This window comes from Staurois parvus, unplaced genomic scaffold (genome assembly GCF_062004578.1).
Source record: "Staurois parvus isolate SC_StPar_1 unplaced genomic scaffold, SC_StPar_1.0 ptg000719l, whole genome shotgun sequence".
NCBI classification, from domain to species: Eukaryota; Metazoa; Chordata; class Amphibia; order Anura; family Ranidae; genus Staurois; species Staurois parvus.
This window is the reverse complement of record NW_028318515.1, coordinates 11262638-11286940: the sequence shown is the minus strand read 5'-3', so window position 1 is coordinate 11286940 and position 24303 is coordinate 11262638. Positions and strand designations below refer to the sequence as shown.

At 44.2% G+C, this 24303-nt stretch overlaps 1 protein-coding gene across 19 annotated transcripts in view; it reads left to right on the top strand.

Moving 5' to 3' along the window:
• RIMBP2 (RIMS binding protein 2) overlaps positions 1 to 24303 on the top strand; it is a 593145-nt gene that overhangs the window by 79105 nt on the left and 489737 nt on the right. For all 19 annotated transcript variants that reach the window (XM_089653728.1, XM_089653746.1, XM_089653735.1 and 16 more), the window contains exon 3: positions 2230 to 2337. In XM_089653728.1, coding sequence (XP_089509854.1) covers positions 2230 to 2337 — 108 coding nt within the window. The remainder of the gene's footprint in view (positions 1 to 2229; positions 2338 to 24303) is intronic.

The window sequence follows — 24303 nt, the reverse complement described above, 5'->3', positions numbered from 1 at the left end:
TGAACTGCCATTCCACCTTCAAGAGAGAGAAATGATGGTTCATATATGCTTCTGTACATGATCAGCTACCTCTCTGCCATCCTTTTCTGCTCTCTCCAGTCTATGACCAATTCTGCATTCTTTCTTACTGGAACTATGCTATCTGGAACTATTTCTACTGCATTCCTCAGCAACCATAATTTATCACCTTCCTTACCTTCTGACCTTTCCACAATCAGTGTGTCCACCTCCATCTCTCCTATCCACAGTTACCTTCCCCTTTGTTGCCCCACTATACTCAACCCTATTATACCTAATTTTTCATGGGTTCGTGGTCAGATCATGCTTAGCTCCCTCTATCCCCTGTCCACAATCTATCAGGAAATCAATAGTCCATTATCTGTTGTCTGGTGGGACCAGATACATGGTCAGGATGGGGTATAAAATAACATACAAGGTCAGGAAGATTCAGGATACAAGCAAGAATGGGCATACATACCAAATACTGGGTCATGGTGTGAATCTTGAGCTGGGGTTAAAGCAGCCAGCATCAGGTGGTGAGGTGACTAATCTTTGGCATCAACTAGCTACTGGGAGATGCCTACTGGTGGACACTGGAACTACACCATTCAAGTCTTGGGACCACAGTGCAACCAACAGTTGTTCTAGCTACTGATACGATTGTAGCACCCTCTAGTGTTAGACAAAGTGAGGTAAATTTATTGCTGACTCTTAGTTGCTATGTGAGTCTAAATTTATTGTGGGTTCAGTGTGAGGTCAGGCTTTAAGGCTCTGCAGACCAGGCCTCTATTGCCTCCTACTGGTTCTGGAGGTTCATGGAAACCTCTAGAAACTAGTGGGTGGAAGTAAAGAGGCAGGATCTGCGTCCTTAGGGGAATCTGGCCAATCCCAAGGCAGGAGGCTTGGCAAGGTGGCTAGGTTAGCCCTTAAATATGAGAGAGCCTAGACAGTAGAAGATTCAGGTGGAAGATGGATTGTTGAGTTAATGTTGTGTTGCCTGGGAGGGGGCCACAGAGAAGAGGGGCTCTGCCTCCATGCTGGAGGCTGAAAGAAGTAAAGCTGGAAGAGGGAGCTCCACTACCCCACAGTCTACTGGAAATGGACAGCATGCTTAGCCTGGAAAAAACTAGCCCAGTGAAAAGCTTGAAATCTGTTTTATCCACAGCTGCAGTACACAAGGGACAGTCTGATGATCTCTACACCCCTAGGACCTACAAGGGAGAGAGCTGCCAGGTGCAATAGCCAGAAAGTTCTCCCTGGGACAGTGCTAAGGACTGTTTTGGAATCCCTTGCTCTGGGATACACTTCAAGGCAGTCAGGTGGTTGGGTAGTGTCCATCTGGAGTCTGAAGAGATTAATTCAAGGGGACCAAGTACTCCTTAAAGAGACTTTGTAACTGATCAATTAAGAGCCAGAAGCCACTTTGGAGGCAGTAGAGTCCTGAATCCATCCTTTTTGTACAGAATATATAACATTTGTCCTCAGAGTTGCTGTTTTCAAGTCAAGTTGGGCATCCCATATACCCTTTGACCCTATCCAAGATGTTTACCCCAATAAAACAACAAAAACAAGCCCATGAACTGGTTACTGACTCTGAATGGAAATTGAAAAGTGCTTGTTGCCTGACTGTGCTGCTATAGGGGGACCCAAAAACTTAGCGGCTCCTTAGAAGTGGTGCTACACAATTACACTGTATCTTTTTTTCTTTATCCTTTTCTTTCTATTATCACCTACTTTTTTGTCAGCAAGATCCTTTAAAAAATCATATACTCCATTAGCATGGGGCCTTAGTGGCAGGATCTCCATGTAGCAGAAAATTCACAAAAAATTATCTTTTCAAGGAAAAATGTATACAGTGAGGCATGATGCCAAACATACAGAAAAAATGGGCTTACATGACTGTATCCGTTGCTGTTGCCACTCAATTTATATGTATATGTATATTTTAATGGAACTGTAAAATGGCCTACATATTTTTTTCCTTATATAATGAACTAAAAAATAACATTTTAAAAGTATTTATAGTCAGTTAAATATGAAAGGTTTCAGTTGAATATTCTGAAACTCAAATACTATGTTTTCAATATGGCATATTAAGCAATTTTTTTTTTTTTTTTGTGAATCTGTTGTAAATTTTTTTTTTACCTGGAAATCCTTAAAACCGTAATTAAACCAAAACATTATAGCTTCCATGGAATGATTTATGTATGTATTTGTTTTATTTTACAGCAAAAACCTGACATCAGTAAAGTAGGCTGTACTACAAAACAACCAAACCAGAAAACAACCAGCAAGGAATCTGAAAAGCCAAATGTAGCCAAATTTACAAAGAACAAGGTAGGTGTTCTCTAGAAAACCTTATTATGTGAACAGCCAAGACTTAAAACCTATACTGCCCACAGTTTACAAAAAAAGTAATTACATATTGAGAGTGAAGACTTGTGCACACTACATCTCTTGGAAAATACTGATGCTAATGTGTGTTGACAGACGTGTGTTTATGTAATTTGGATGCATTTCGAAGTACTCCATGCAAATAAGTTGCATACCCTGATATTAGTAGTTTCTGCTTTATTAGTGCATTGCAAATTGCTATAACATGATTTGCCAAAAAACCTGCACTGTTCTACACTGACACCACAGAGATTCAGTCAGTTCTGCAATTACATTGCCAGAAACATATACCGTAGGTTGTATAAATTACGTCAAAGTGTTAAAGTTTGTTGGACTTTTGTGCACTGACAGAGATAGCACAGGTTGGATGGGCAGGTGTTTCATTCTAGATCTGTATACAACTGCTTCTCACCATGTACAGCACAATAAATTGTACACACCTACAGTATGTTACCAACAAGCTTGTAATCAGCAATGACAAAGCTTTAGTGAATAAGGCGGATGAATTATTAGCCAAGCTATACTTCAATTTGTTTTTGTTGTTTCTTTTTTTAACTAAAAAAGATTTTCTTTTTTCTTATTAAAAAAAAAAACAGAACTTTTCTCCTGGACATTTCCCTTTGCAGTGACCAGAGATGAGCTATAACAAAGAGCCTCCCAAGCCAGAATTGTTTGCACTGTAATTGAGCAGCAGGCCACAAAATCTGCTTTTCTCTCCATCCAATTGGCTTTTACATCTAGCAGTCTTCTGGGTCCTTTTCACCCAGCCGATCACCCAGACAGTTTGAAAGATATGTTCAACCCCAAAAAGCAAACAACCTGCAGGTAATCCTGAACAAAAAAAAGAAACCCATAAAGCATGGTCCAGTGTTTTGGAAGAAAAAAAATCCACATTATTCTAAATTTTAGTAGCTGTATGTATTTTTTGCTTTTAGAAATACATCTGGAATTTTTTTCAGCAATTTAATTTGTCAACTAGAACCAGTATTTATGAAATACTATTCCACATTTTCACAGTTCTTACAGCAAAGTACTATAAAAGTGCAGTCTGCTTATTTTGCATAGATTTGCAGTATGCTGTTCAATAGGCAATGTAACCATTACATAACATTACCGATTTGCTAAATAAATCTAGTCTTAAATATGAGATGATAGGTATTTTATGACAGGCGATCATATACCTATGGCAGCGGCAGACGCCTGCAAGCTGACTGCTCTTGTGGAAAAAGACAGGATGGATTGGTTTGTAAATCTTGCATGATTGTCATTGTGTTTCCTGATATATGCTACTTTCTGTCCATTCTTCACTCCTCCATTCACATAAATATGCACACCCAGGTGAATTTTCATGTCTAAGGAAATGACAGCCAGTAGCCATACCTTTGGGAAGTTAGGTTGTGCCTGCACAACTGAATACCCTCTTGTATGTACGTCAACCTTTAACTGTTCCTTGTTTTTGTCCAGACCACACCTCTTAGGGGAAGGGAGCAGCTGAACAGGTTGGATAAAACTAGTTCTATTGCTACTCAAAGGTGGCTCTAGGCTAAAAAGCACTCACGCCCATCTGTCCGTCAGGCCTTCCCAGATTTAGATCCTCGTGCGGTGGATGAGAGAGGTGATGTGCGTGGACACAATGTCACTCCTCATTGACTGGCAGACGGAGCTCCAAAAGTTTTAGATTACATGAGAGGTGAGTGTAACAGGGCTCTTAACCCTGCCTGCGCACAGCAGCGGTAAGGTGTGCTGTCACCTCTAAAATGTAGTCACGCTGCAAATCAGCTGTTCAGCTGCCACGAGGTTCACTCAAGTGAGACAGGGCTCTTAACACAGACTGAGCACAGCAGTGTTAACCAGTTCGGCTCCAGAGCAATTTTTTTTTATTTTTCACATACAGTTTGGTCCATATATATTTGGACACAGGCACAATTTTAGTTTTTTTCAGGTATTTACCAAAACATATTCAAGCTATAGTTATATAGATATGGTCTGAAAGTGCACACTCTCAGGTTTAATTTGAGGGTATTTACATCCAAATTGGAGGAAGGGTTTAAGAATTACAGCTCTTGAGTAGCCATCCCCCCTTTTTCAAGGGACCAAAACTAATTGGAAAATTGAATCAAACGCTGTTTCATGGCCAGGTGTGGGCTAATCCTTCGTTATTTCTTCATCAATTAAGCAGGTAAAAGGTCTGGAGTTTATTCTAAGCGTGGTATTTGCATTTGGAATCTATTGCTGTGAACATACATCATGCATTCAAAGGAGCTGTTCATGCAAGTGAAACAGGACATTGTAAGGCTTCAAAACAAATCCATCAGAGAGATAGCAGCAACATTAGGGGTGTCCAAATCAACAGTTTGGTACATTCTGAGGAAAGAAGAATGCACTGGTGAGCTCAGAAACATAAAAAGGCATGGACGTCCATGGAAGACAACAGTGGTGGATGGTCGCAGGATCCTCTCCTATGGTAAAGAAAAACCCATTCACAACATTCAGACAAGTGAAGGACACTCTCCAGGAGGTGGGAGTATCATTGTGAAAGTCTACAATCAAGAGAATACTTCACGAGAGCAAATACAGAGGGTTCATCACAAGGTGCAAACTATTCATAAGCCTGAAGAACAGAAAAGCCAGATTAGACTTTGCCAAAAAACTTCTAAAAAAGACAGACCAGTTCTGGAAAAGCATTTTTTGGACAGATGAAAGTGAGATTAATGGAAAAGGCTTGGAAAAGCTCATGATCCAAAGCACACAACATCATCTGTAAAACATGGTGGAGGCAGTGTGATGGCATAGGCATGCATGGCTTCCAGTGGCACTGGACCATTGGTGTTTATTGATGATGTGATAGAAGACAGAAGCAGCCGGATGAATTCTGCAGTGTTTAGCGATATAATGTCAGCCCAGATTCAGCCAAATGCAGCAAAGTTGATTGGATGCGCTTCACAGTACAGATGGACAATGATCCAAAACACACTGCAAAAGCAACCCAGGAGCTTTTGAAAGAAAAGAAGTGGAATATTCTGCAATGGCTGAGTCAATCACTTGATCTCAACCCAATTGAGCATGCATTTCACTTGCTGAAGACAAAACTAAAGGCAGAAAGACCCACAAACAAAGAACAACTGAAGACAGCTGCAGTTAGAGCCTGGGAAATCATCAGAAAGGAAGAAACCCAGTCTTCGGTAATGTCCATGGGTTCCAGACTTCAGGCAGTCATTACCAGTAAAGGATTCTCAACAAAATATTAAAAATGAACATTTTATTTATGATTATATTCATGTGTCCAATTACATTTGAGCCCCTGAAAATGGGGGGACTGTGTATAAAAATCGTTGCAGTTCCTAAAATTTGTACTTGATATTTATTCAACCCCATGAATTAAAGCTGAAAGTCTGCACTTCAAATTTATTTGGAATATTTTGTTTTAAACTTATTCTGGTGGAAAACAGAGCCAAAAGTATGAAAATTGTGCCTGTATCCAATTATATATGGACCTAACTGTACATGTAAAAATCTAAATATTTGGCAATAAAATTACTTAAACTCCCAGAACATTATATATTTTCTGAAAGCAGAATAAAAAGGTGATATTTACACATTTATTTCACATTATATTTGCATAATTGTTTGTTAAATGCAATTCTTCAGAAAAAAACTATAATAAAATGTAGTTTAGTGCAAGAACACACAATAGAATACATATTTTTGGTTAAAATATAAAATATGAGGTTGCATCGAGTAAATAAAATATGAGGTTGCATCGAGTAAATAGATACCAAACATTTCATGTGATGCTTTAAAAGACTTTACAACTCATCAGTTTAAAGTTAACTAGGAGCTCTTGTGCTAGAATGATTGCTCTAACTCTGACGTTCGTGGTGATATGTCACACATCTGGTGCAACTGTGGTTTACATACGCGTGCACACCCTTGGCTTGCGTTTGCGCAGGTGTGCTGGGCAACGGGGGCTTTCTTTTATTTTTGTTTTAATTTATTTTTACTTGATTGCTATCACAAGGGGTTAATAAACCCCCATGTGACAGCATTGGGCAGGTGAAAGGTACTTCTTATGGAGACATTAGAGGTCTAATAGACCTGAATGTCTCCCCTGCCCTTCACACCATCTAACCAAGCACAGATCAGCTTAGTTAGATGTGTCCCCTGGCTGTACTGGCCAGGAAAGGGTGCATCTGGAAGCGACATCACTTCTGCTTTCACTGTTTGCATGCGAGATATAGGCATGTGGTAGTGTTCCCAGGCTCTGGTAAGAGCGGGAGGAAAGGGGGGCTGGGAGGCACTGTGTTGCCAGCTCCGTGAAAGTGATTGGTAGCTATGAAGCTGCGGAATCACTTTCACTTTCAAGCCAGTAGCTGGCTGTGTTAGGCAGACTAGGCAGCTGTGAGCGCGTGGCCTTAGGCGACTACCTAATTTGCCTAATTAGAGAGCCGCCTATGTTGCTACTGTTTCCCTCTCAATTTGCAGCCTTTAAAATAGTGGTTGTGCCTAAAACTGTGAGACTCATTTACCATCCTCTTAAGTCTACAACAGTGGTCCCCAAACTGCAGCCCTGGGGCTGGATGTTGCCCTTTGCCTGCCTTTACCTGGCCCTTGGGGCACTATTCCTCCCACTTATATGACACACTATTTTGCCAACTCCTACCAACAAGAAAGTACCATTTCTCCCACTAACACCAATAATGGGGCACTATTCCTCCCAATGATACCAATGATGGGGCACTGTTCTTCCCCCTAATGCCAAACGTGGCAATGTTTACTCCCACTGATACCAGGAAAATTTCCACTATTACTGGCCACAGTCCGGCCCCCCTAAGATTTGAAACACAATAAACTGGCCCTTAGAACCAGGTCCTAGAAGCATGGTAAGGTTTCACAGTGCAATTTTTAATGCTTGTGTAGATTTGCTTACATAACTAATTGAAATGATTTTCCTCTTTCTTAAATAGATCAACATTATTGGTGTAAAGAAGTAGCAGAGCTGTCATTGAGACTTAAAGTGATACTAAACACATACTGTTTAATTTACATGATCCCTTCTCTTTCTGTACATGGATGGTGGCGCTAAATACCTTCATGGCCGAATCTGGGGGGGGTGTTGGGGTGGGATGAATCCCCCAAATTTCACTTGTGCCCCCCAAAATCCAAGCAATATCCTGTGTTTTTTTCTCTGAAACACAGGTTCCACCTACTGCCACTGCCCGCCGCTGTCAGTGCTAGCTACATCCATTTGAGTACACAATAAACAACAGTGATTGGTTGGTAGGACCATCCAGTAGAATAGCCACCAATCCACATGCTTTCTCTGCCCCCCCCCCCCCCAACATTCCGAGGAGGATGACTGCACATCCTCCTCCTCCAGACCTGCTGCCAGAGCCCTGCCTCCTAGCCTTCCCCTGTAGCTGCTGGCTGCACTGTCACTGTGAGCTCTGATGCAAAGAGGGTAAAGAAATTCTTCAGACCTTGATTCAATGTTGGGGGGGGGGGGGGCTCTGGGAACACTAATGTAAGGAGGGGGGTCTGGGAACACTGTTATATGGAAGGGGTGACTCTGGGGACCCTGATGTAAGGAGGGGGGCTCTGGGGACTCTGATGTAAGGAGGGGGGATCTCAGTACCCTGATGTAAGGAGTGGGGGCTCCAGGAACCCTGATGTAAAGGGGGTAACTCTGGGGCCCTGATGCAAGGGGGGTGACTCTGGGGATCCTGATGCAAGGGGGGGTTCTGGGGACCCTGGTGTAAGGTGGTGGGTCTGGGAACCCTGATATAGGAAAGGGGTGGCTCTGGAGACCGTGATATAAGGGGGGGAGCTCTGGGGACTCTGGGGTAAGGGAAGGGCTCTGGAAACCCTGATGTAAGGAAGGGGACTCTGGGGACCCTGATGTAAAGGGGGTGACTGGGGACCCTGATGTAAGGGGGCCCCTGATGTAAAATGGAGATGGCTCTGGGGACCCTGATGTGGGGAGGGAGCTCTGGGGACCTTGATGTAAGCGGGGGTATGCTCTGGTGACCGTGATGCAAGGGGATGACTTTAGGGACCCTGATGTAAGGAGAGTGGGCTCTTGAGATGCTGATGTAGGGAGGAGGGGGACCCTGATTTAATGGGGCCATCTCAGAACCCTGATGAAACTAGGAAAACTCTGGGGACCTGTATTGAAGGGAGTGACTCTGGGGACAATGATGTAAGGAGGGGGGCTATGTGGACCATAATATAAGAAATGGTGAGTCGGAGGACCCTGACATCAATGTGGTTACTCTAGGGATCCTGATGTAAGAGAGGGTGACTCTGGGAACCCTGGCATAAGGGGATTGACCCTGGGGACCCTGATGTAAGGAGGGTGACTCTGGGGAACCTGATTTAAGGTGGGTGGCTCTGGGGACCCTAATGTAAGGAGGGAACCTGATGTAAGGGGGGCTCTGGAGATGCTGATGTTAGGTGGGGCAACTCTGAGGACCCTGACATAAGGGGAGTGACTCTGGGATAATCCTTATTTTGGGAGGGGACTTTGGGGATAACATGATCACTTTTTTGTGCAGAAAAGCATATGTGATGGAAACATTAAAATTTTTTAAAATGATCCTCCTTCTGGGGTTTATGTTTATCTGTAAGACTGTAACTTGCAACACAGTAAGTTGGACTATTTTTTGGGTGCAAGGACTGTGGCATATGCTTGCAGTTTATACTGTGACTAGGCACAAATTTTATTTAATCATCGCCCTTTAAGTCCCTCCCACTGTTGTGCAAAATCTGTCCCCTGTCTTACTTACTATTGACCTCTGAACACTGCTACTTACCACTGGCCCCTGTCCTCTGCCCTGCTGACCCTTGTCTTCTACCCTGCACACTGCCCTTCTGGCCCCTGTACTCTGCCCTGCTGACCCCCTGTACTCTTCCCTACAATCTAATGAACTCTATACACTGCAATACAAACTTCTGACCCTATCCTCTGCCCTGCTGACCCCATGTACACTGCCCTGTTGATCTCCGATCTACTGCCCCTCTGACATTTTTTACTGCACCCCCACATCACACAAGCTAGATCTGACTCTGAATACCTTTTAGTATCCTTATTGATATACAACTGTCACATGACCCAGCTCTTTCTCAGTCTGTCAGCAGGGAAACAGTGGCAGGAGGAGCTTCTAGTCCTTTGCTGGTCACATGTTAAAAAAAAATGCTTTGGGATACAGAGTAAAAATAAATAATTAATATCAATAAAATGTTCTAAATTGTCATACAAATATATGTTTGTAATCAAATATTTATTATTTTTGGCAATAACTTGCTGTAGGTGGATTTTTGCCACTCTTAGGCTGTGTGACACCCCCTCCAGCCTATGTCTTGGAATTACAGGGAGGTGAAGCCTCCATCAATCAAGATGTAATATCTGGCCCACATTGTGTTTATCTGGTTAGTGGGCATAGAGGAGGAGGGAGGGAGTGGTCTGTTATTTACCACTGTTTATGCGCCTCACATGGGCTTCTCAGACCTTGATGAGGTGACAGACTGTACATGGGTGCCAGTGCTTGTAGAGGAAGAATGTGAGAGAGTGAACAGCAGCAAGGCAGGATTTCATCCAAGGGCACCAGGTAGCAGCCTTCCTATTCCATTGGTTTTTGGGTAATCAAAATGTAAATTCCACTGCTATGACTAGGACCCCTTAGCATTGCTCTAAGGACTGGGCTTTTCTTCACACATCTGCTGCTAACAGCACTATTGTGGCTTTCAGCCTCTGCTGAAGTGGATTAGCTTTGGTAAATCTGCCAGTCATTTGGGTACAACATGTATGAGGAGACACAGGAATCTGTGCCACACAGCTCACTGAGAACAGCACCTCAGGTTGGCTGCAAAAAGGCCTCACTCCTCCTCGTTCCTCACTTTTCACTTCTCTCTCCTCTCCATCTGTATCTGCAGGAAAATCTGCAGCCTCAAGTAAATAAGAGGAATGTCTGAAAAGCGGCTTGAGAGGCTTACCTTATGGCACATAAATTACCCGTTTCCAGGGTCTCAATGCCTGCTTAGCAAAAACTAATGGTTGTACAACTGCTCCCTTTCGATGAGTTTATGGCCTTTACTGTACCATGGTAGCATATATCAAGCCACCTTTTTTTTCACCTAGAAGGCCATCTCTGAAGGTAATGGTTTCCATTCCACTGGACCACTTGGCCAGTGGCAGGCTGCACATGACCAAAGGCATGGACAAGGACAATACAGCTCCTTCACAGCCCACTGGGTGAACTTGCTAGCGGTTGGGAAGAATGCAAGATAAGGCATTCCACTGAATCTGGTGGTGCTGCCCCATGTCCTGCACCTTGGAGACAATCACAGTACGGCCACCTTTCCCCCCCTTCTCAATGACAACATCTTGTGAGTCCTCAGAACCATAATTTTCCTGCTCAAGCACTTCAGAGCTTATGCAGTGGCCCAATTAAACACACTGCCAAGCTGTTTTGCCGCTGGTATGCCTGAGGGACAGGAGCAGCATTGGGCCAGAAATTCTGGCAGCTCTTCAGGGGCAGGCCGAGAGCTAGCTAACTCCCACTCCATCTTTTTTCAGGCAAGGTCATGTGTCTTAATGGCACCAATCTGCTGGCTGCCCTTCCACAGGGAAAGATTACAAAAGTGTCTTATTTGGCAAATGTCCTCAACTTAGTGGTGCACAGCTACGTTTTAGGTACCCTGGCTTCAAGGATGTCCCGTGACAGATCAGAATGTGAGCAGCCACTTTAGGCAGTCATACGCAGCAAGTGTTTGCCTGGCTAAATGGCAGCGATAGCATAAGCTGCCTGCTTATTACCTAATATGGGATACACCCACATGCTTGAACTCAACTTTGGCCATGCTGAAACAGCTTCTTACCATTTGAAGAGGCACCCAGAATAGTGATCTACAATGAGGCGAGGATTAATGACATGATACCTCGGGTGTTCCTGCTGGAGCGCAGCAGTAGGTAGAGAAGGACTTTCTCCTGTCTCAGCACCAGCAGTAACCTATGCCTACTGTTTCCATCCTTATGAAGCAGAGGCAGAGGTGGGGTACAAAGAAGGAGGGTTAGGGTACTGGTGGTGAGGAGGACATGAGGCAGACTTCAAGGGGTATGTTTTACCCCTCTGAAAGCTCAGGAGTTAATATGAATCATATTGTGATGCTGCTTTTTTAAGCCATGCAATAATGTCAAAGTAAAAAAATCTGTTACACATGCAAAATATGTGATGCCAGAATATAGTGTCACTGACGCTGTTCTTGAGAATCGTTCTGTTCCATAACACCACGTACAGCTTAAGTGAGGGGAGAGAAGAGCTGCAGACGTGTATGGCACTCCATCGAATGAGGGCTCAGGTAAGTAAAAGGGGGGGGGGGGGGAGGATGTTGATGAGGAGGAATGCATTCAGGTAAAAAATGTTTAGGTTTTAGAACCACTTTAAAGGGAGGACTCTCACTCCACTTTACTTTTTTGTTACTTTTTTACTTTTGCAGTGGTTCACATCCCTATGGCAATGCCCGGCTCCACGTGGATTTTATTTGACAGTTCCTAGTCTATTAGCCTTGCAAATGATCAGAATTGATGTTCAAGATGCACCCCACCCACCAATAGAATTCAATGAGTTCAATGAATTTGCCTTGAATGAAACTCAGATATTTTCCCTTCTCCCTAGACATGAGGACTGCTGCCAGAAAATGTACCGGAAGGCAATGACAGAACAATGATAGTGTCCAAAGCACTCACACCTATTCGCAACCAATCATAGTTCACCTTTTATGATGAAAAGCTTTAAAATGTATAATATTTCAGTCACCTCCAGATATTTGTGGCTAACTTAAGCAAGTGAGCAACAGGGGAAAAGGGTGCTAAATGGTTAAAAAAAAAAGCTCATTATAACTGTCCATTTATTTTGCATCCAGTTAGACAGGCCAATGTTAGTATAGATCTATGAGATTTTACAAACAGATTGTATAGTGTATGGTAATGTTTTGATAGAATAGGCCCAATGTTAAGCTCACCACTTGTTACAATCTGACTGCACAATCTTTTTTAGATCTACCAAGAGCTATTTAGTGCAAGGACCTGTCTGATTGAATACAGAATGATTGGACAGTTTAGATATGTTCTCTTATTACATAGTTTTTGGAAGTCTAAAATGGATTGTAGAATGATTGTAAAACCAGATCGTAACGCATATGGTGACCTTTAGCTAAATCAATCAACATTTTTATTTTGAGAACACCTTCATAACAGCAAACCCTGACGTAAATCAGCCTATTTTTAAAGTCTATTAAATGTGTACAGTGGGTGATTGTCACCACTTCAAATCTATTATGGTTGTTTATCAAACAAACCCCTGAATCAATTTATGGGATTTAATATTATCTAAAACTATAACATTTATTAGAGGCATGACATTTAAAACTGCTGTTCTAATTACATTGGTAAAGACAGAACTACCACTTGAACTTGTCTTAAGTACCCTCATCTGTACTTGTACCATTGGTTAAGAGAATCCCAGATAGAAAATGCTGTTTCCATGGCACCCATATTCTTGGGCAGATTCTTTATCCTTCAAGTGAAACTGAGATCACCAACTGTAAGTGAAGAAAAAAGGCAATTTTATATGAGTAATCATTGATAGTTTCTCTTCTTGAGCCCATCATTTGCTTCTGCAAGAAAAACATTATTCTAATCTATATGACCAGCTATAATTTTGCATACAAATCAAAATTAAAAAGTGCATTGGCAAAGTGCACTATTAATCACTTTAAGTTTTACACTTCTAGTGGGGTGCCCTCCCACTGAAAGGATTAACTGCTCGCATTGCCTATGGAATGATGAATAGGGTGATATACTTACCTTATTCCTCACTCCCATAGGTATCCTACTCTTCATGGAGCCAGTCCCCCAAAGCCTCCTCCCTTCACTGCCTGATTGGTTGAGACCAGCAGTCCTGCGTTGTGGATGCTAGAGGCCCACACACAACCCGGAGAGAGAGCAAAGTGCTGACTGCCAAGGGTCAAGAAATAAGGTAAGTATATGACCACATGCATCATCCTCTAGGCATAGCAAACAGTTAACCCTTTTTAATTACTGGAGTTTCGTTTCACAAAGACATGAACATAGCAGAAATATTTATTTAGTGGAGCTGCAGAATATAGGAAGAAAGGTGAGGGAACCAAGGATTCCCAGACCACACAATGCTTCCAATACAGGCCTGGTTCCTGCTCCTTGTTGGAAGCTCCTCTGTGCGTTCATGGTTTATACTGCCTAGCAGAACTTTCAGTAGAGTACAGCTCCTTTGGGACTAAAGTTAGCATTTACTTTTTTTTTTATTTCCTAAGGTAGGATGGATGAAAAGGTTCTTGTGTGCTTTTCTCCAAGTAAGGGACATCTACAGGTGCTACCTTAAGGCTGAAGTAAAACCCCTGTGGGCTGAAGACCAGGAGTGGGAACCTCTAGGTTCAAAATATTAATCATTTTCCTAGCTCACACCAGTAGGACAAGCTCCAAAGTGATTACTTGGGGAGCATAGGCAGTTACTAATCTCAGTTTAGGAATATTAAAAATAAATGGGAAATTTAGACTGGCTTCAACTGAAATGTTTCCTGTAAACCCCCCAAATATACTACTTATCGCACAGTCCCTTCACCTGTAATCAGCCAGTTTTGAGGAGCTTGCATGTAGGCTGAAGATGCTAATGCACCAGGACCCAATTCCAGAATTGTTTTGTGCCACCTCCCTCTTTATTGAAGTGGCTTGATAATGGATTTGTACCCTTGAAGCACATACTGTATATGTGATCACAGGTGTTGATGGAGGAGAGCTGGTGTCACTGCCTTTTCCTCTGTCTTCAGCCCACTCGTTGACCATCTGTGGATGTTGTAGGTAGAGAACTCTGAAAGCTGTAACCAATTACAGGTTTCTTATTTCATTCTAGGTGCATGTAATTTTGTAGTTGAATCTAAGAAATACTGCACAATGTATTTAATTTGTCAACTGTTTTTATTATTTGGAGTTTACTACTTGTAATGTTGCTAGTTTTGTTGTTTTTGTATTACACATGCGCATACATTAAAAATAATAATAAAAAAAAATATATATATATATATATATATAGCAAGACACTTTGTACATGCCACCAGGGCATCAAAATGTGTGAAGGAAAAATAATTCTCAATTGCCACAGCATCCATTCTTCTGTTGCAGTATAATAAAATAAAATGTAGATTGAATGGCTGCAGCAAAATAATTCCCTTGTGAAAATGAACCCGCTGTGATTCTGTTTCATTTGTGATGTTTGATTATAATTATTATGCAATTATATTTCTGAATAACATTTACAATAATATAGAGTGGCGTTCACTACTTCTGAATACTGTATAATGCCCCGTTCCAGAAATTATATGGCTGGTGTATGTAATATTGTATTGGTGTATGAAATCTGTCCATGCCGTCTCAGGTGTAAGTTATGGCCAGGCTTGGACATTGATTGACTATAATTCTGAATAAATTACCAAATTACATATTTTACATACTGTATATTTACTATACAAAAATTATACAGTACAAAAACCAAAGTTGTGTTAAGCCTACTTACAGGTAGCTCGGCCTCTGTGAAAGCTATTCATCTATTGGTGTACCATTTTTTCTGACAGCAGACACAAAGAAGACCGTGCATCTTTCTTCAATACAGACCCCAAAAGGCACAAAGCAAGTGACAAGCAAGAATACAGATACTTGCTTTTATAGGTCTTCAATTAAAATATAACTAGCATGAACACCTGAATCTCACTTGATATCAGAATCTTGTAATCTCCTGAACGACAGAACTGGAAAAGAGAAGGTGAACTCTAGGAACCAATTACGTGCCCTACAATTACATGCTCTGATAAGGAGCATGCTGACAGAAGGAGAGAATAGAATGATGACCTCAATATTCTGTTGCTGCTGCTTCACTGTCCAGTCACAGACTGGGGGCAGGGAAATGGCCTAGCTGTGCTGCTCAGTTACAGAATATAAATGTTAAGTCACCAGCTTCGCCAGAGTGGCCAAGCTCTGGCATTGTGCCAGAGTGGTGTAAATCTCAGAACTGGATGGATAGAAATTCAAAACTAGGTAAAAGATCCCATAGATATATTCAAATAGCATGTTTGGCTGTTTGCCCGGAATTTCTGTGCCTGGGATTCCCCCTCCCCTTATACTTACCTGAGCCCTATCATGATCCAACACTGTGCATGAGAGCCTCTGTCACGAGGAAGCGGGGGTAAGGCTGTGACCCGCTGTCTGTGTCTATGAATGCAGACAGTGGGGCTAGGGAGTGAACCCGCATGAGTGCCCCCATAGGAAGCAGCTTTCTATGGGGGCACTGGATGATGAAGAGGAGCCAGGAGCGCCACCAGGGGACCTGAGAAGAGGAGGATCCTGGCTGCTCTGTGCAAAACCATTGCACAGAGCAGGTAAGTATAACATGCATTTTATTTTATGTAAAAAATGGAGTATTACAACCACTTTACCTGAAAGCCAACTGCGTGAAGCAGTGTCCAATAATATCTGGTATACAAATACAGAGTCTCTCTCTCTCTCCCCCCCCCCTCCCTGCTCCAGGCTTTCCCCAGGCTCTGAGTGCGGGTGGGGGAAGGAGCTTAGCAGCCACTCAGGAACACCAGGGCACCCCTTTGATCCAGCCAGGTCTGTCTCTCCCTCCAGTAGCAGAAAGCTGGCGTGAGGGAGATGGGGAGAAACCAGCTTTCATCTGCTGGAGGGAGAGACAGACAGACCTAGCCGGATCGAGAGGGCATCGTTCTGCAACTGCACTCCCCCACCACACTGTTCCTCCTGTTGTTTCGGCCCCCTACAGGAGTACCAGTGGTAAACCTTGGATGGCGGTCCTGCATGGCTCAGTCCGCTGCTGCTCACCAGGTTCCTTCTAATTAATTTCATATATCTTTCAGTTTCACCTGCACTGTGATTACTGCAATATCCATTTTGGAAGGAAGCCTTTTTGATTACAGTCTAAAACGTGCATATACATTGTAGAATACTGCACAAGGTTTTTTTTTGGAATAAATTATAATGTTTCGGAAATTGTTATTTTTGAGTCACGACTTAATGCCCAAGGACAAATGTGGGTCCTGAGGTTCCACAGGTTGAGAACCACTGAACTAGAATACTAGAATGAGAGTTTTTAATCCATCCATGCAAACACCTCCACTAGTAGTTTCTCACGCTCCTGCACATCCCGCTCCCATGCCACCTTTCTCACCCTTCTCCTCCTCATAACCGCGGGGGACATCTCCCCGAATCCTGGCCCTCCACCACCTCCCTCACCCGCACAAAACCCTCCCGCCTCCACGTCCTGCCGCAACCCCCGCAACTTAGTATCTGTCCCCCTGCTCCCTAAAATCTCCCCCCCGTTTTCATGTGCACTCCTGAACGCCCGATCGGTGTGCAACAAGCTTACCGCCATCCATGACCTCTTTGTTTCCCGCTCCCTCAACCTCCTGGCGATTACGGAAACCTGGATCCAGCCCACTGACTCTACCTCCCCTGCTGCACTCTCCTACGGCGGTCTCACCTGGACCCACTCACCCAGGCCCAACGGTCGTAAAGGTGGTGGGGTTGGCCTGCTCCTGTCACCGCTGAGCACCTTCCGAGTCCTCCCAAACCCCCCCTCCCTATCCTTCTCCTCCTTCGAGGCCCACTGCGTCCGACTATTCTCCCCAACCCCCCTAAAGATTGCTGTGATATACCGGCCTCCTGGATCCATACCCCGCTTCCTGGAAGACTTCTCCTCCTGGCTACCCTTCTTCCTCTCCTCTGAGCTACCCACTATCATCCTTGGGGATTTCAACATCCCTGTCAACCTCGACAACCCGGACACAGCCCGTCTCCTCCACTTAACCTCCTCCTTTGCACTTGCACAGTGCATACAATCCACCACCCACTCCGACGGTAATATCCTTGATCTTGTCTTCTCCAACCGCTGCGCTCCCCACAACCTCACTAACACCCCCTTCCCTCTCTCTGACCACAACCTGATTACCTTCTCTATCTCCTCATCCTCCAATGCCTACCCCTCCAAATGTCACACTACTACCAGCCGTAACCTCCGCAACCTTAACCCTGCCTCCCTCCACTCCGCAGTTGATCAACTCCATGACCGCATCCTCCCCCTGTCCTGCCCCGACTTGGCTATGACCGCCTACAACAATGCGCTGTCAACAGCCCTTGACTCACTAGCGCCTTTAACCACACGCAACATCAGACCCCGACCGCTCCAACCCTGGCAGACTGATCACACCAAAACCCTCAAACGACACAGTCGTGCCCTGGAGCGACTATGGCGCAAAACCAAATCCCAACAAGCCTTCACCCGATACAAATCTGCCTTCCACACCTACACCTCCTCCCTCCATACTGCCAAACAAGCCTACTTCCTGACCCTCATCAAGGCCCTCTCCTCCAATCCTCGCCGACTCTTCTCCACCTTCAACTCTCTACTCTCGCCACCCCCACCTCCACCCAGCACCTCACTCACTGCCCTTGAGATTGCCAATCACTTCAAAAACAAGATTGACACAATTCGCAAGGACATTGCCGCAACTCACACGCCTTCTCAACCCGTCCCCTCTCACACAGCTACCCCCTCATCCCCCCTCCCCCTCGAGATAACCCACAGGGACTTCGTCGCTGCTCAAACTCCCTCCAACCCCCTTCCCCCTCTCTCAGCTACCCCCTCTACACCCCTCTCCCACGGCCCCACCACTGCTCTTACCTCCTCTCCCACCCCACCCTACATTCCTCATACTGAAGCTCCCCCAACACTCCGCACCTTTGACCTTACTACCATCGAAGAAGTCTCCAAGATCCTCTCTGATGCCCGCCTCACCACCTGCCCCCTTGACCCTATCCCCTCACAACTCCTACAACCTCCCTCCCCCTCCATCCTACGCTCCCTCACCCACATCTTCAATCTCTCCCTCTCCTCCGGCACTTTCCCTTCCCCTCTGAAACATGCACACATCACCCCCATACTTAAAAAGCCCTCCCTGGACCCCAATGACCCGAACAACCTCAGACCCATCTCCCTGCTCCCATTTACATCTAAACTCCTCGAGCGCCTAGTCTACACCTGCCTATGCTCTCACCTCAACGACAACAACCTCCTCGATCCCCTACAGTCCGGCTTCCGTCCCCTACACTCCACCGAAACTGCCTTACTCAAACTCTCCAACAACCTGCTAACCGCCAAAGCTAATGGCCACTATTCAGTGCTCCTACTCCTTGACCTCTCTGCGGCCTTCGACACAGTCGACCACCCCCTCCTCCTCAAAAAACTACACTCCCTCGGCCTCAGAGATTCTGCTCTCTCCTGGCTCTCATCCTACCTGTCACAACGCTCTTTCAGCGTTACCTATAATGCCACCACCTCCCTCTCACTCCCCCTCTCTGTTGGGGTCCCTCAAGGCTCTGTCCTCGGGCCCCTTCTCTTCTCCATCTACACCTCCTCCCTTGGCCAACTCATACACTCTCACGGCTTCAACTACCACCTCTATGCCGACGACACACAAATCTATCTCTCAACCCCCCACCTCACCCCCTCGGTCTCCGCCCGAATCACACACCTGTTGAGCGACATATCAGACTGGATGTCGCTCCACTTCCTTAAACTGAACCTCTCCAAAACCGAGTTTCTTGTCTTCCCTCCAGCCCGGACACCACCCCCCATTGACTTCTCCATCATGTCCAACAACGCCACCATCAAACCCGCCCCGCAGGCCAGAGTACTTGGTGTCATTTTGGACTCCAACCTATCCTTCCAGCCCCAAGTCCACTCTTTAACAAACTCGTGCAGACTCCACCTCCGCAACATCGCCAAAATCCGCACGTTCCTAACTCCAGAAACCACTAAACAGCTCATCCACTCCCTCATCATATCACGACTCGACTACTGCAACTCCCTCCTCACTGGCCTGCCTCGCCGCTGGCTATCCCCGCTTCAGTCCATCCTGAATACGGCTGCCAGACTCATTCACCTTTCCAACCGCTCCGTTTCCGCCACCCCCCTCTGCCAATCCCTCCACTGGCTTCCGATTGCGCAACGGATCAAATTCAAAATCCTAACGCTGACGTACAAAGCTGTCCACCATACTGCCCCGAACTACATCTCTGACCTAATATCCAAGTACCGCCCAACACGCACACTCCGCTCCTCACAAGACCTCCTTCTCTCTAGTTCCCTGGTCTCCTCCTCCCATGCCCGCCTCCAGGACTTCTCCAGGGTGTCACCCATCCTCTGGAACTCCCTGCCCCAACCCATCAGATTATCACCTACTCTCCTCTCCTTTAGGCGCACCCTGAAAACCCATCTCTTCAGGGAAGCCTACCCCGCCCCCTGCTAACTTGCCGACCTCCTCCACTCTTCCTACCACTCCATCCCCCACAGCTATCTCCTCCTGTGCCACCATCCCCTCCCTCCTAGATTGTAAGCTTGAAAGAGCAGGGCCCTCGATCCCCTCATGTTTTGCATTGTATTGGTATTGTTCTGTCACATGTTCTGTCCCCCTTTATAATGTACAGCGCTGAGCGAACTATTGGCGCTTTATAAATACTGTATAATAATAATAATAATAATCCATACTTTTTTAATCCATCCTGTAGGACAGTTTTTCTCAACCTTTTTTCAGTCATGGCACCCTTTAAAAGTATGCAATATTTGAAGGCACTCCAGTCTAAAATGCAAAAAACGTAAATGCTACTTATGGGAAACCTGAGCCTAGGGCTATGCAAACAACCCCTATAAATGGGTCCTCCATCACCACATTCCTTTCTTCACATTAGAGAGCTACCTTTCGGCTCTAGCAACAAGGCAGAGGGAAAGAGGTGAAGGAGGTTTGATGGATGTTATTTTCCGTCTACTTCTGAATGCTGGGGCCACCAAACTATGCCACCTACCCTGAATCAAAGTCATGTGTTGCCATGGTGCTAGTAGTAATGAATGACAGTCTATGTCCTGATCATAGAGTGTCATAGGTTGTTAGGTTTCTAGAGGATGATGCACCAGCACCACGGCAATTTATGAAGCTGATAAACTTGGCCCTGGATAAATTGACCCATGGTACCCTGGTTGAGAAACACTGCTATGTTTAGCTCATTATCCACTACCCAGTTATCTCCCCAGCAGCCTGCCTAACCACTTTAATACTGGGCACTTTCTCTCCCTTCCTACCTATTGAATGACAATTGCGCAGTCATGCAACACTGTACCCATTTGAATTTTTTATAATTTTTTCACACAAATAGAGCTTTCTTTTGGCGGTATTTAATCACCACTGGGTTTTTTATTGTTTGCTGAACAAATGGAAAAAAAAAAATGTTGCAAATAAGTAATTTTCCTTCTTCACTGATGTGTGTTGATTAGGCTGCACTTTTTTTTTCTTAGGTTTTTGATAGAGTGTTAAAAGATCAAACCCACTGTTGAATTTGTGCTGCTTTCCAGTGTTTCCAGAGGAAGTCACCTTCATTTTACTGCAATGGTGAAAACAATTTATCCAGACAGGAAGTGATCTGCAACAGGGGCAGAGATAGTAATAAAAAGCTGATTGGGGTTCTGCCTGTGTTGTTTTTGTAGATTTTTCCTCATTTCCTGTCTGATAAAAATGTTGTCAGCAATGGAGCCCCATATAGCAGGATAACTCAGACAGGATTGGGAGTAAAGCAAACTGCTGCATACCATAACAATTATGAAGTTGATTTAAATAATATACAGACTTATTGAAAAAGGTAATGCCAAGGCAATGATGATGTGCAAAGTGCATTAGTCCATGGTAGCAAATCATATGTTAATTTCATTTAACATCTTCCCACAAGAGCGAAATTAATTAAAGGGCTCTAGTTTCTGACCATCCCCCTCCCTTTGATACCCCTACCACCTTTACAGGATAGAGGTGCTGGTGATTCAGCAGAGCAGGCTCCATTATTGATTCCACAGCCCAAATATTTGCTCTACCCTGCATAACAGACCTGGTCAAAAATGGTACAAATGACCCAGTGGTCATTGACAATAACCCAGCTCCGGAGGTCTGACATGTGGGATCCAGGGGCAGACTGACAACTCATGGGGCCCCCGAGCAATAGGGGATCATGGGGCCCCTGTGTCCTTGCCCAAACTCAAAAAAGCCTATGAAAAAGGTACCAGGGGCATCTCATGGGGCCCCCCACTGACCCTGGGCCCTCAGGCAGTGCCCGAGTTTCCAAATGGTCAGTCCGCCCCTGGTGGGATCCTAAGTGGTCCTTTAGGTTTGGTGATGAATTGATATGGTTATCTCTGGTTCAGGGGCGGACTGATCATTTGGAAACTCGGGCACTGCCTGAGAGCCCAGGGTCAGTAGGGGGCCCCATGAGATGCCTCTGGTACCTTTTTCATAGGCTTTTTTGAGTTTGGGCAAGGACACAGGGGCCCCATGATCCCCTATTGCCCAGAGGCCCCATGAGTTGTCAGTCTGCGCCTGCTCTGGTCCCTTGATCTTCATCTTGTGACAATACAGAGCATGGATGATGGACCTATTCACACCAGTACGTTTTAATGCATGTTATTGGTTAACCATTGTTTTAAATGGTGCTAGTTCACATGTGTGAGATGTGTTGATACTCATTGCTCACTTTTTTTTTTTTAATCCAAACAGCATTTATTATCAGATAAGTAGAGTCATAGAATACAGGATATAAAAAACACCATACTGTACAGTACCAGCCTGTGGATGAGCAGATCCACCCATAGCTGAAAACAGCAATCAGTAAACATTTAAAGCCACATAAGAAATAGAACCAAGACAAAAAAAGCAAAACAAAACATTAAGAACCATAAACAGTTCACCTGGGGCACAATGCTAAAGACCAGTTTGACTTCTCAAGCACAGACAGAGGGGTGTGTAGTGGTGCCTATGTAGAGGTAGGGTATCACACTTGTAACAACCTATCCATTATCAATTGAAATGGAGCAAGTCCAGGTATATCTAACCAGCCTTGCCAGGAAGTCTGAAATTTATTGAATAGAGAAAAAGCAAAAAGAGGGCTCACCGGCCTAGTACATTACCTTAAAAATATGTTTAATGAATGTAAATAATAAGTATTGTACTCACAAATAGTCAATAAATAAAAGGCACATCATAAAGGAACAGCTCTGTCCAATTCACACTGCGAGTCTGTTTGTAGTGAGAACTCTGGACATCCAAAAGGCTGATGCGTTTGGAGGACTAGCCTCTTCCTCAGAGCCACAAAGTCAGCCTTTTGGATGTCCAGAGTTCTCAGTACAGACAGACACGCAGTGTGAATTGACAGAGCTGTTCCTTTATGATGTGCCTTTTATTTATTGATGATTTGTGAGTACAATACTTATTATTTACATACATTAAACATATTTTGACAGTAATGCACTACGTCGGTGCGCCCTCTGTTTGCTTTACTCTCTATTCAGTACTTTGGACTCTCACGGTCCTTTGAGGGAAGCAAGGCGTGCATATCCCAAGAATTTCGTTATGTGGTCCTTATGACATTGAGTCCAACCCAAGCGCAGGAGTAACTGGGTTTTCCACTTCTACAGTCTGAAATTCACGATGCGCATTACAGTGTTGGTAAGTTTTTCTCTAAGCAATAATGAGTTAACATACTCTGATGCTAGAGAGATTGTTTGTAGGACCTCCTTCCAATATCTATTCAATTTTTGGCAGTGCCAGATCATATGGATAAAGTGCTCACTTTTTGTGAACATCACAGGGTACCAGTCCAGTTCTGATTGTTGCAATCCCTGCTCCTACGCCACTCTATGGGGTCAATTCACTAAGAGTTATATAACGACTGAAAAAATGCGGTAAAATAATGCATGTGGTACATTTTTTGCAAATATGCAATTCACTAAGAATTTTGTGGTAAATAAGTCATGTGGTAAAATATTGTTATTGAGGAAATTACCACATATTTTCATGCAGTAATTTATTGCATGGTAGCTGGTTGTTAACCACTTCCACGCCGCCCTATAGCAGAAATACTGGTAAAGAGCAGCACGGGTGCACAAAATCACATATATATACGTGATTTTGTAATTCTGGGTAGGGGGCGCGAGCCCTACCTGCGCTGCTGTTCGCAGCCTCGACTGTCAATCACTGCTTCCCAGCCAATGATTCCCTGCTGGCACCCGGCGATCTCCGAGTATTACCGATGGGGAAGAGATCTATATGTAAACAATACAGATCTCACCCCTCTCAGCTCCAGCACACTGCTTTGTATGGCTCTGCATAACAGAGCCATACAAAGCAGTGTACTTACAGTGAAACACACACACAGTCCACATAGTAAAACAGCACACTGTAAACCTTTTGATTGCCCCCACATGTTAATTCCTTCCTTCCCGGTGCCATTAGTACAATGTCAGTGCTTTTTATTAGCACTGATCACTGTATTGGTGTCACTGGGGATGTCAGTGACATCAAATCAGTTCTCCCCAGTGTCAGAATGCTATAAGTCCCACTATAAGTCGCTGATTGCCTCCATTACTAGAAAAAAAAAAACTTCCAGTATATATACCGCCATTTGTAAATGCTATAACTTTCATGTAAACCAATTAATTTACACGTATTGGGATTTTTGTTTAGCAAAGACATGTAGCAGAATACATTTTGGCCTAAATGTATGGTGAAATTTGATTTTTTTAATTTTTTTACTGGATATGTTTAATGGCAAAATGTCAAAAACATTGTTTTGTCTTCAAAATTGTTGGTCTTTTTTTGTTTATAGTGTAAAAAAAAAAAAACGCACAGGCAATCAAATATCACTGAGAGAAAGCTCTATTCGTGGGAAAAAAAGGAGGTAAATTTCTTTTGGGTGCAGCGTTGCATGACTGCGCAGTT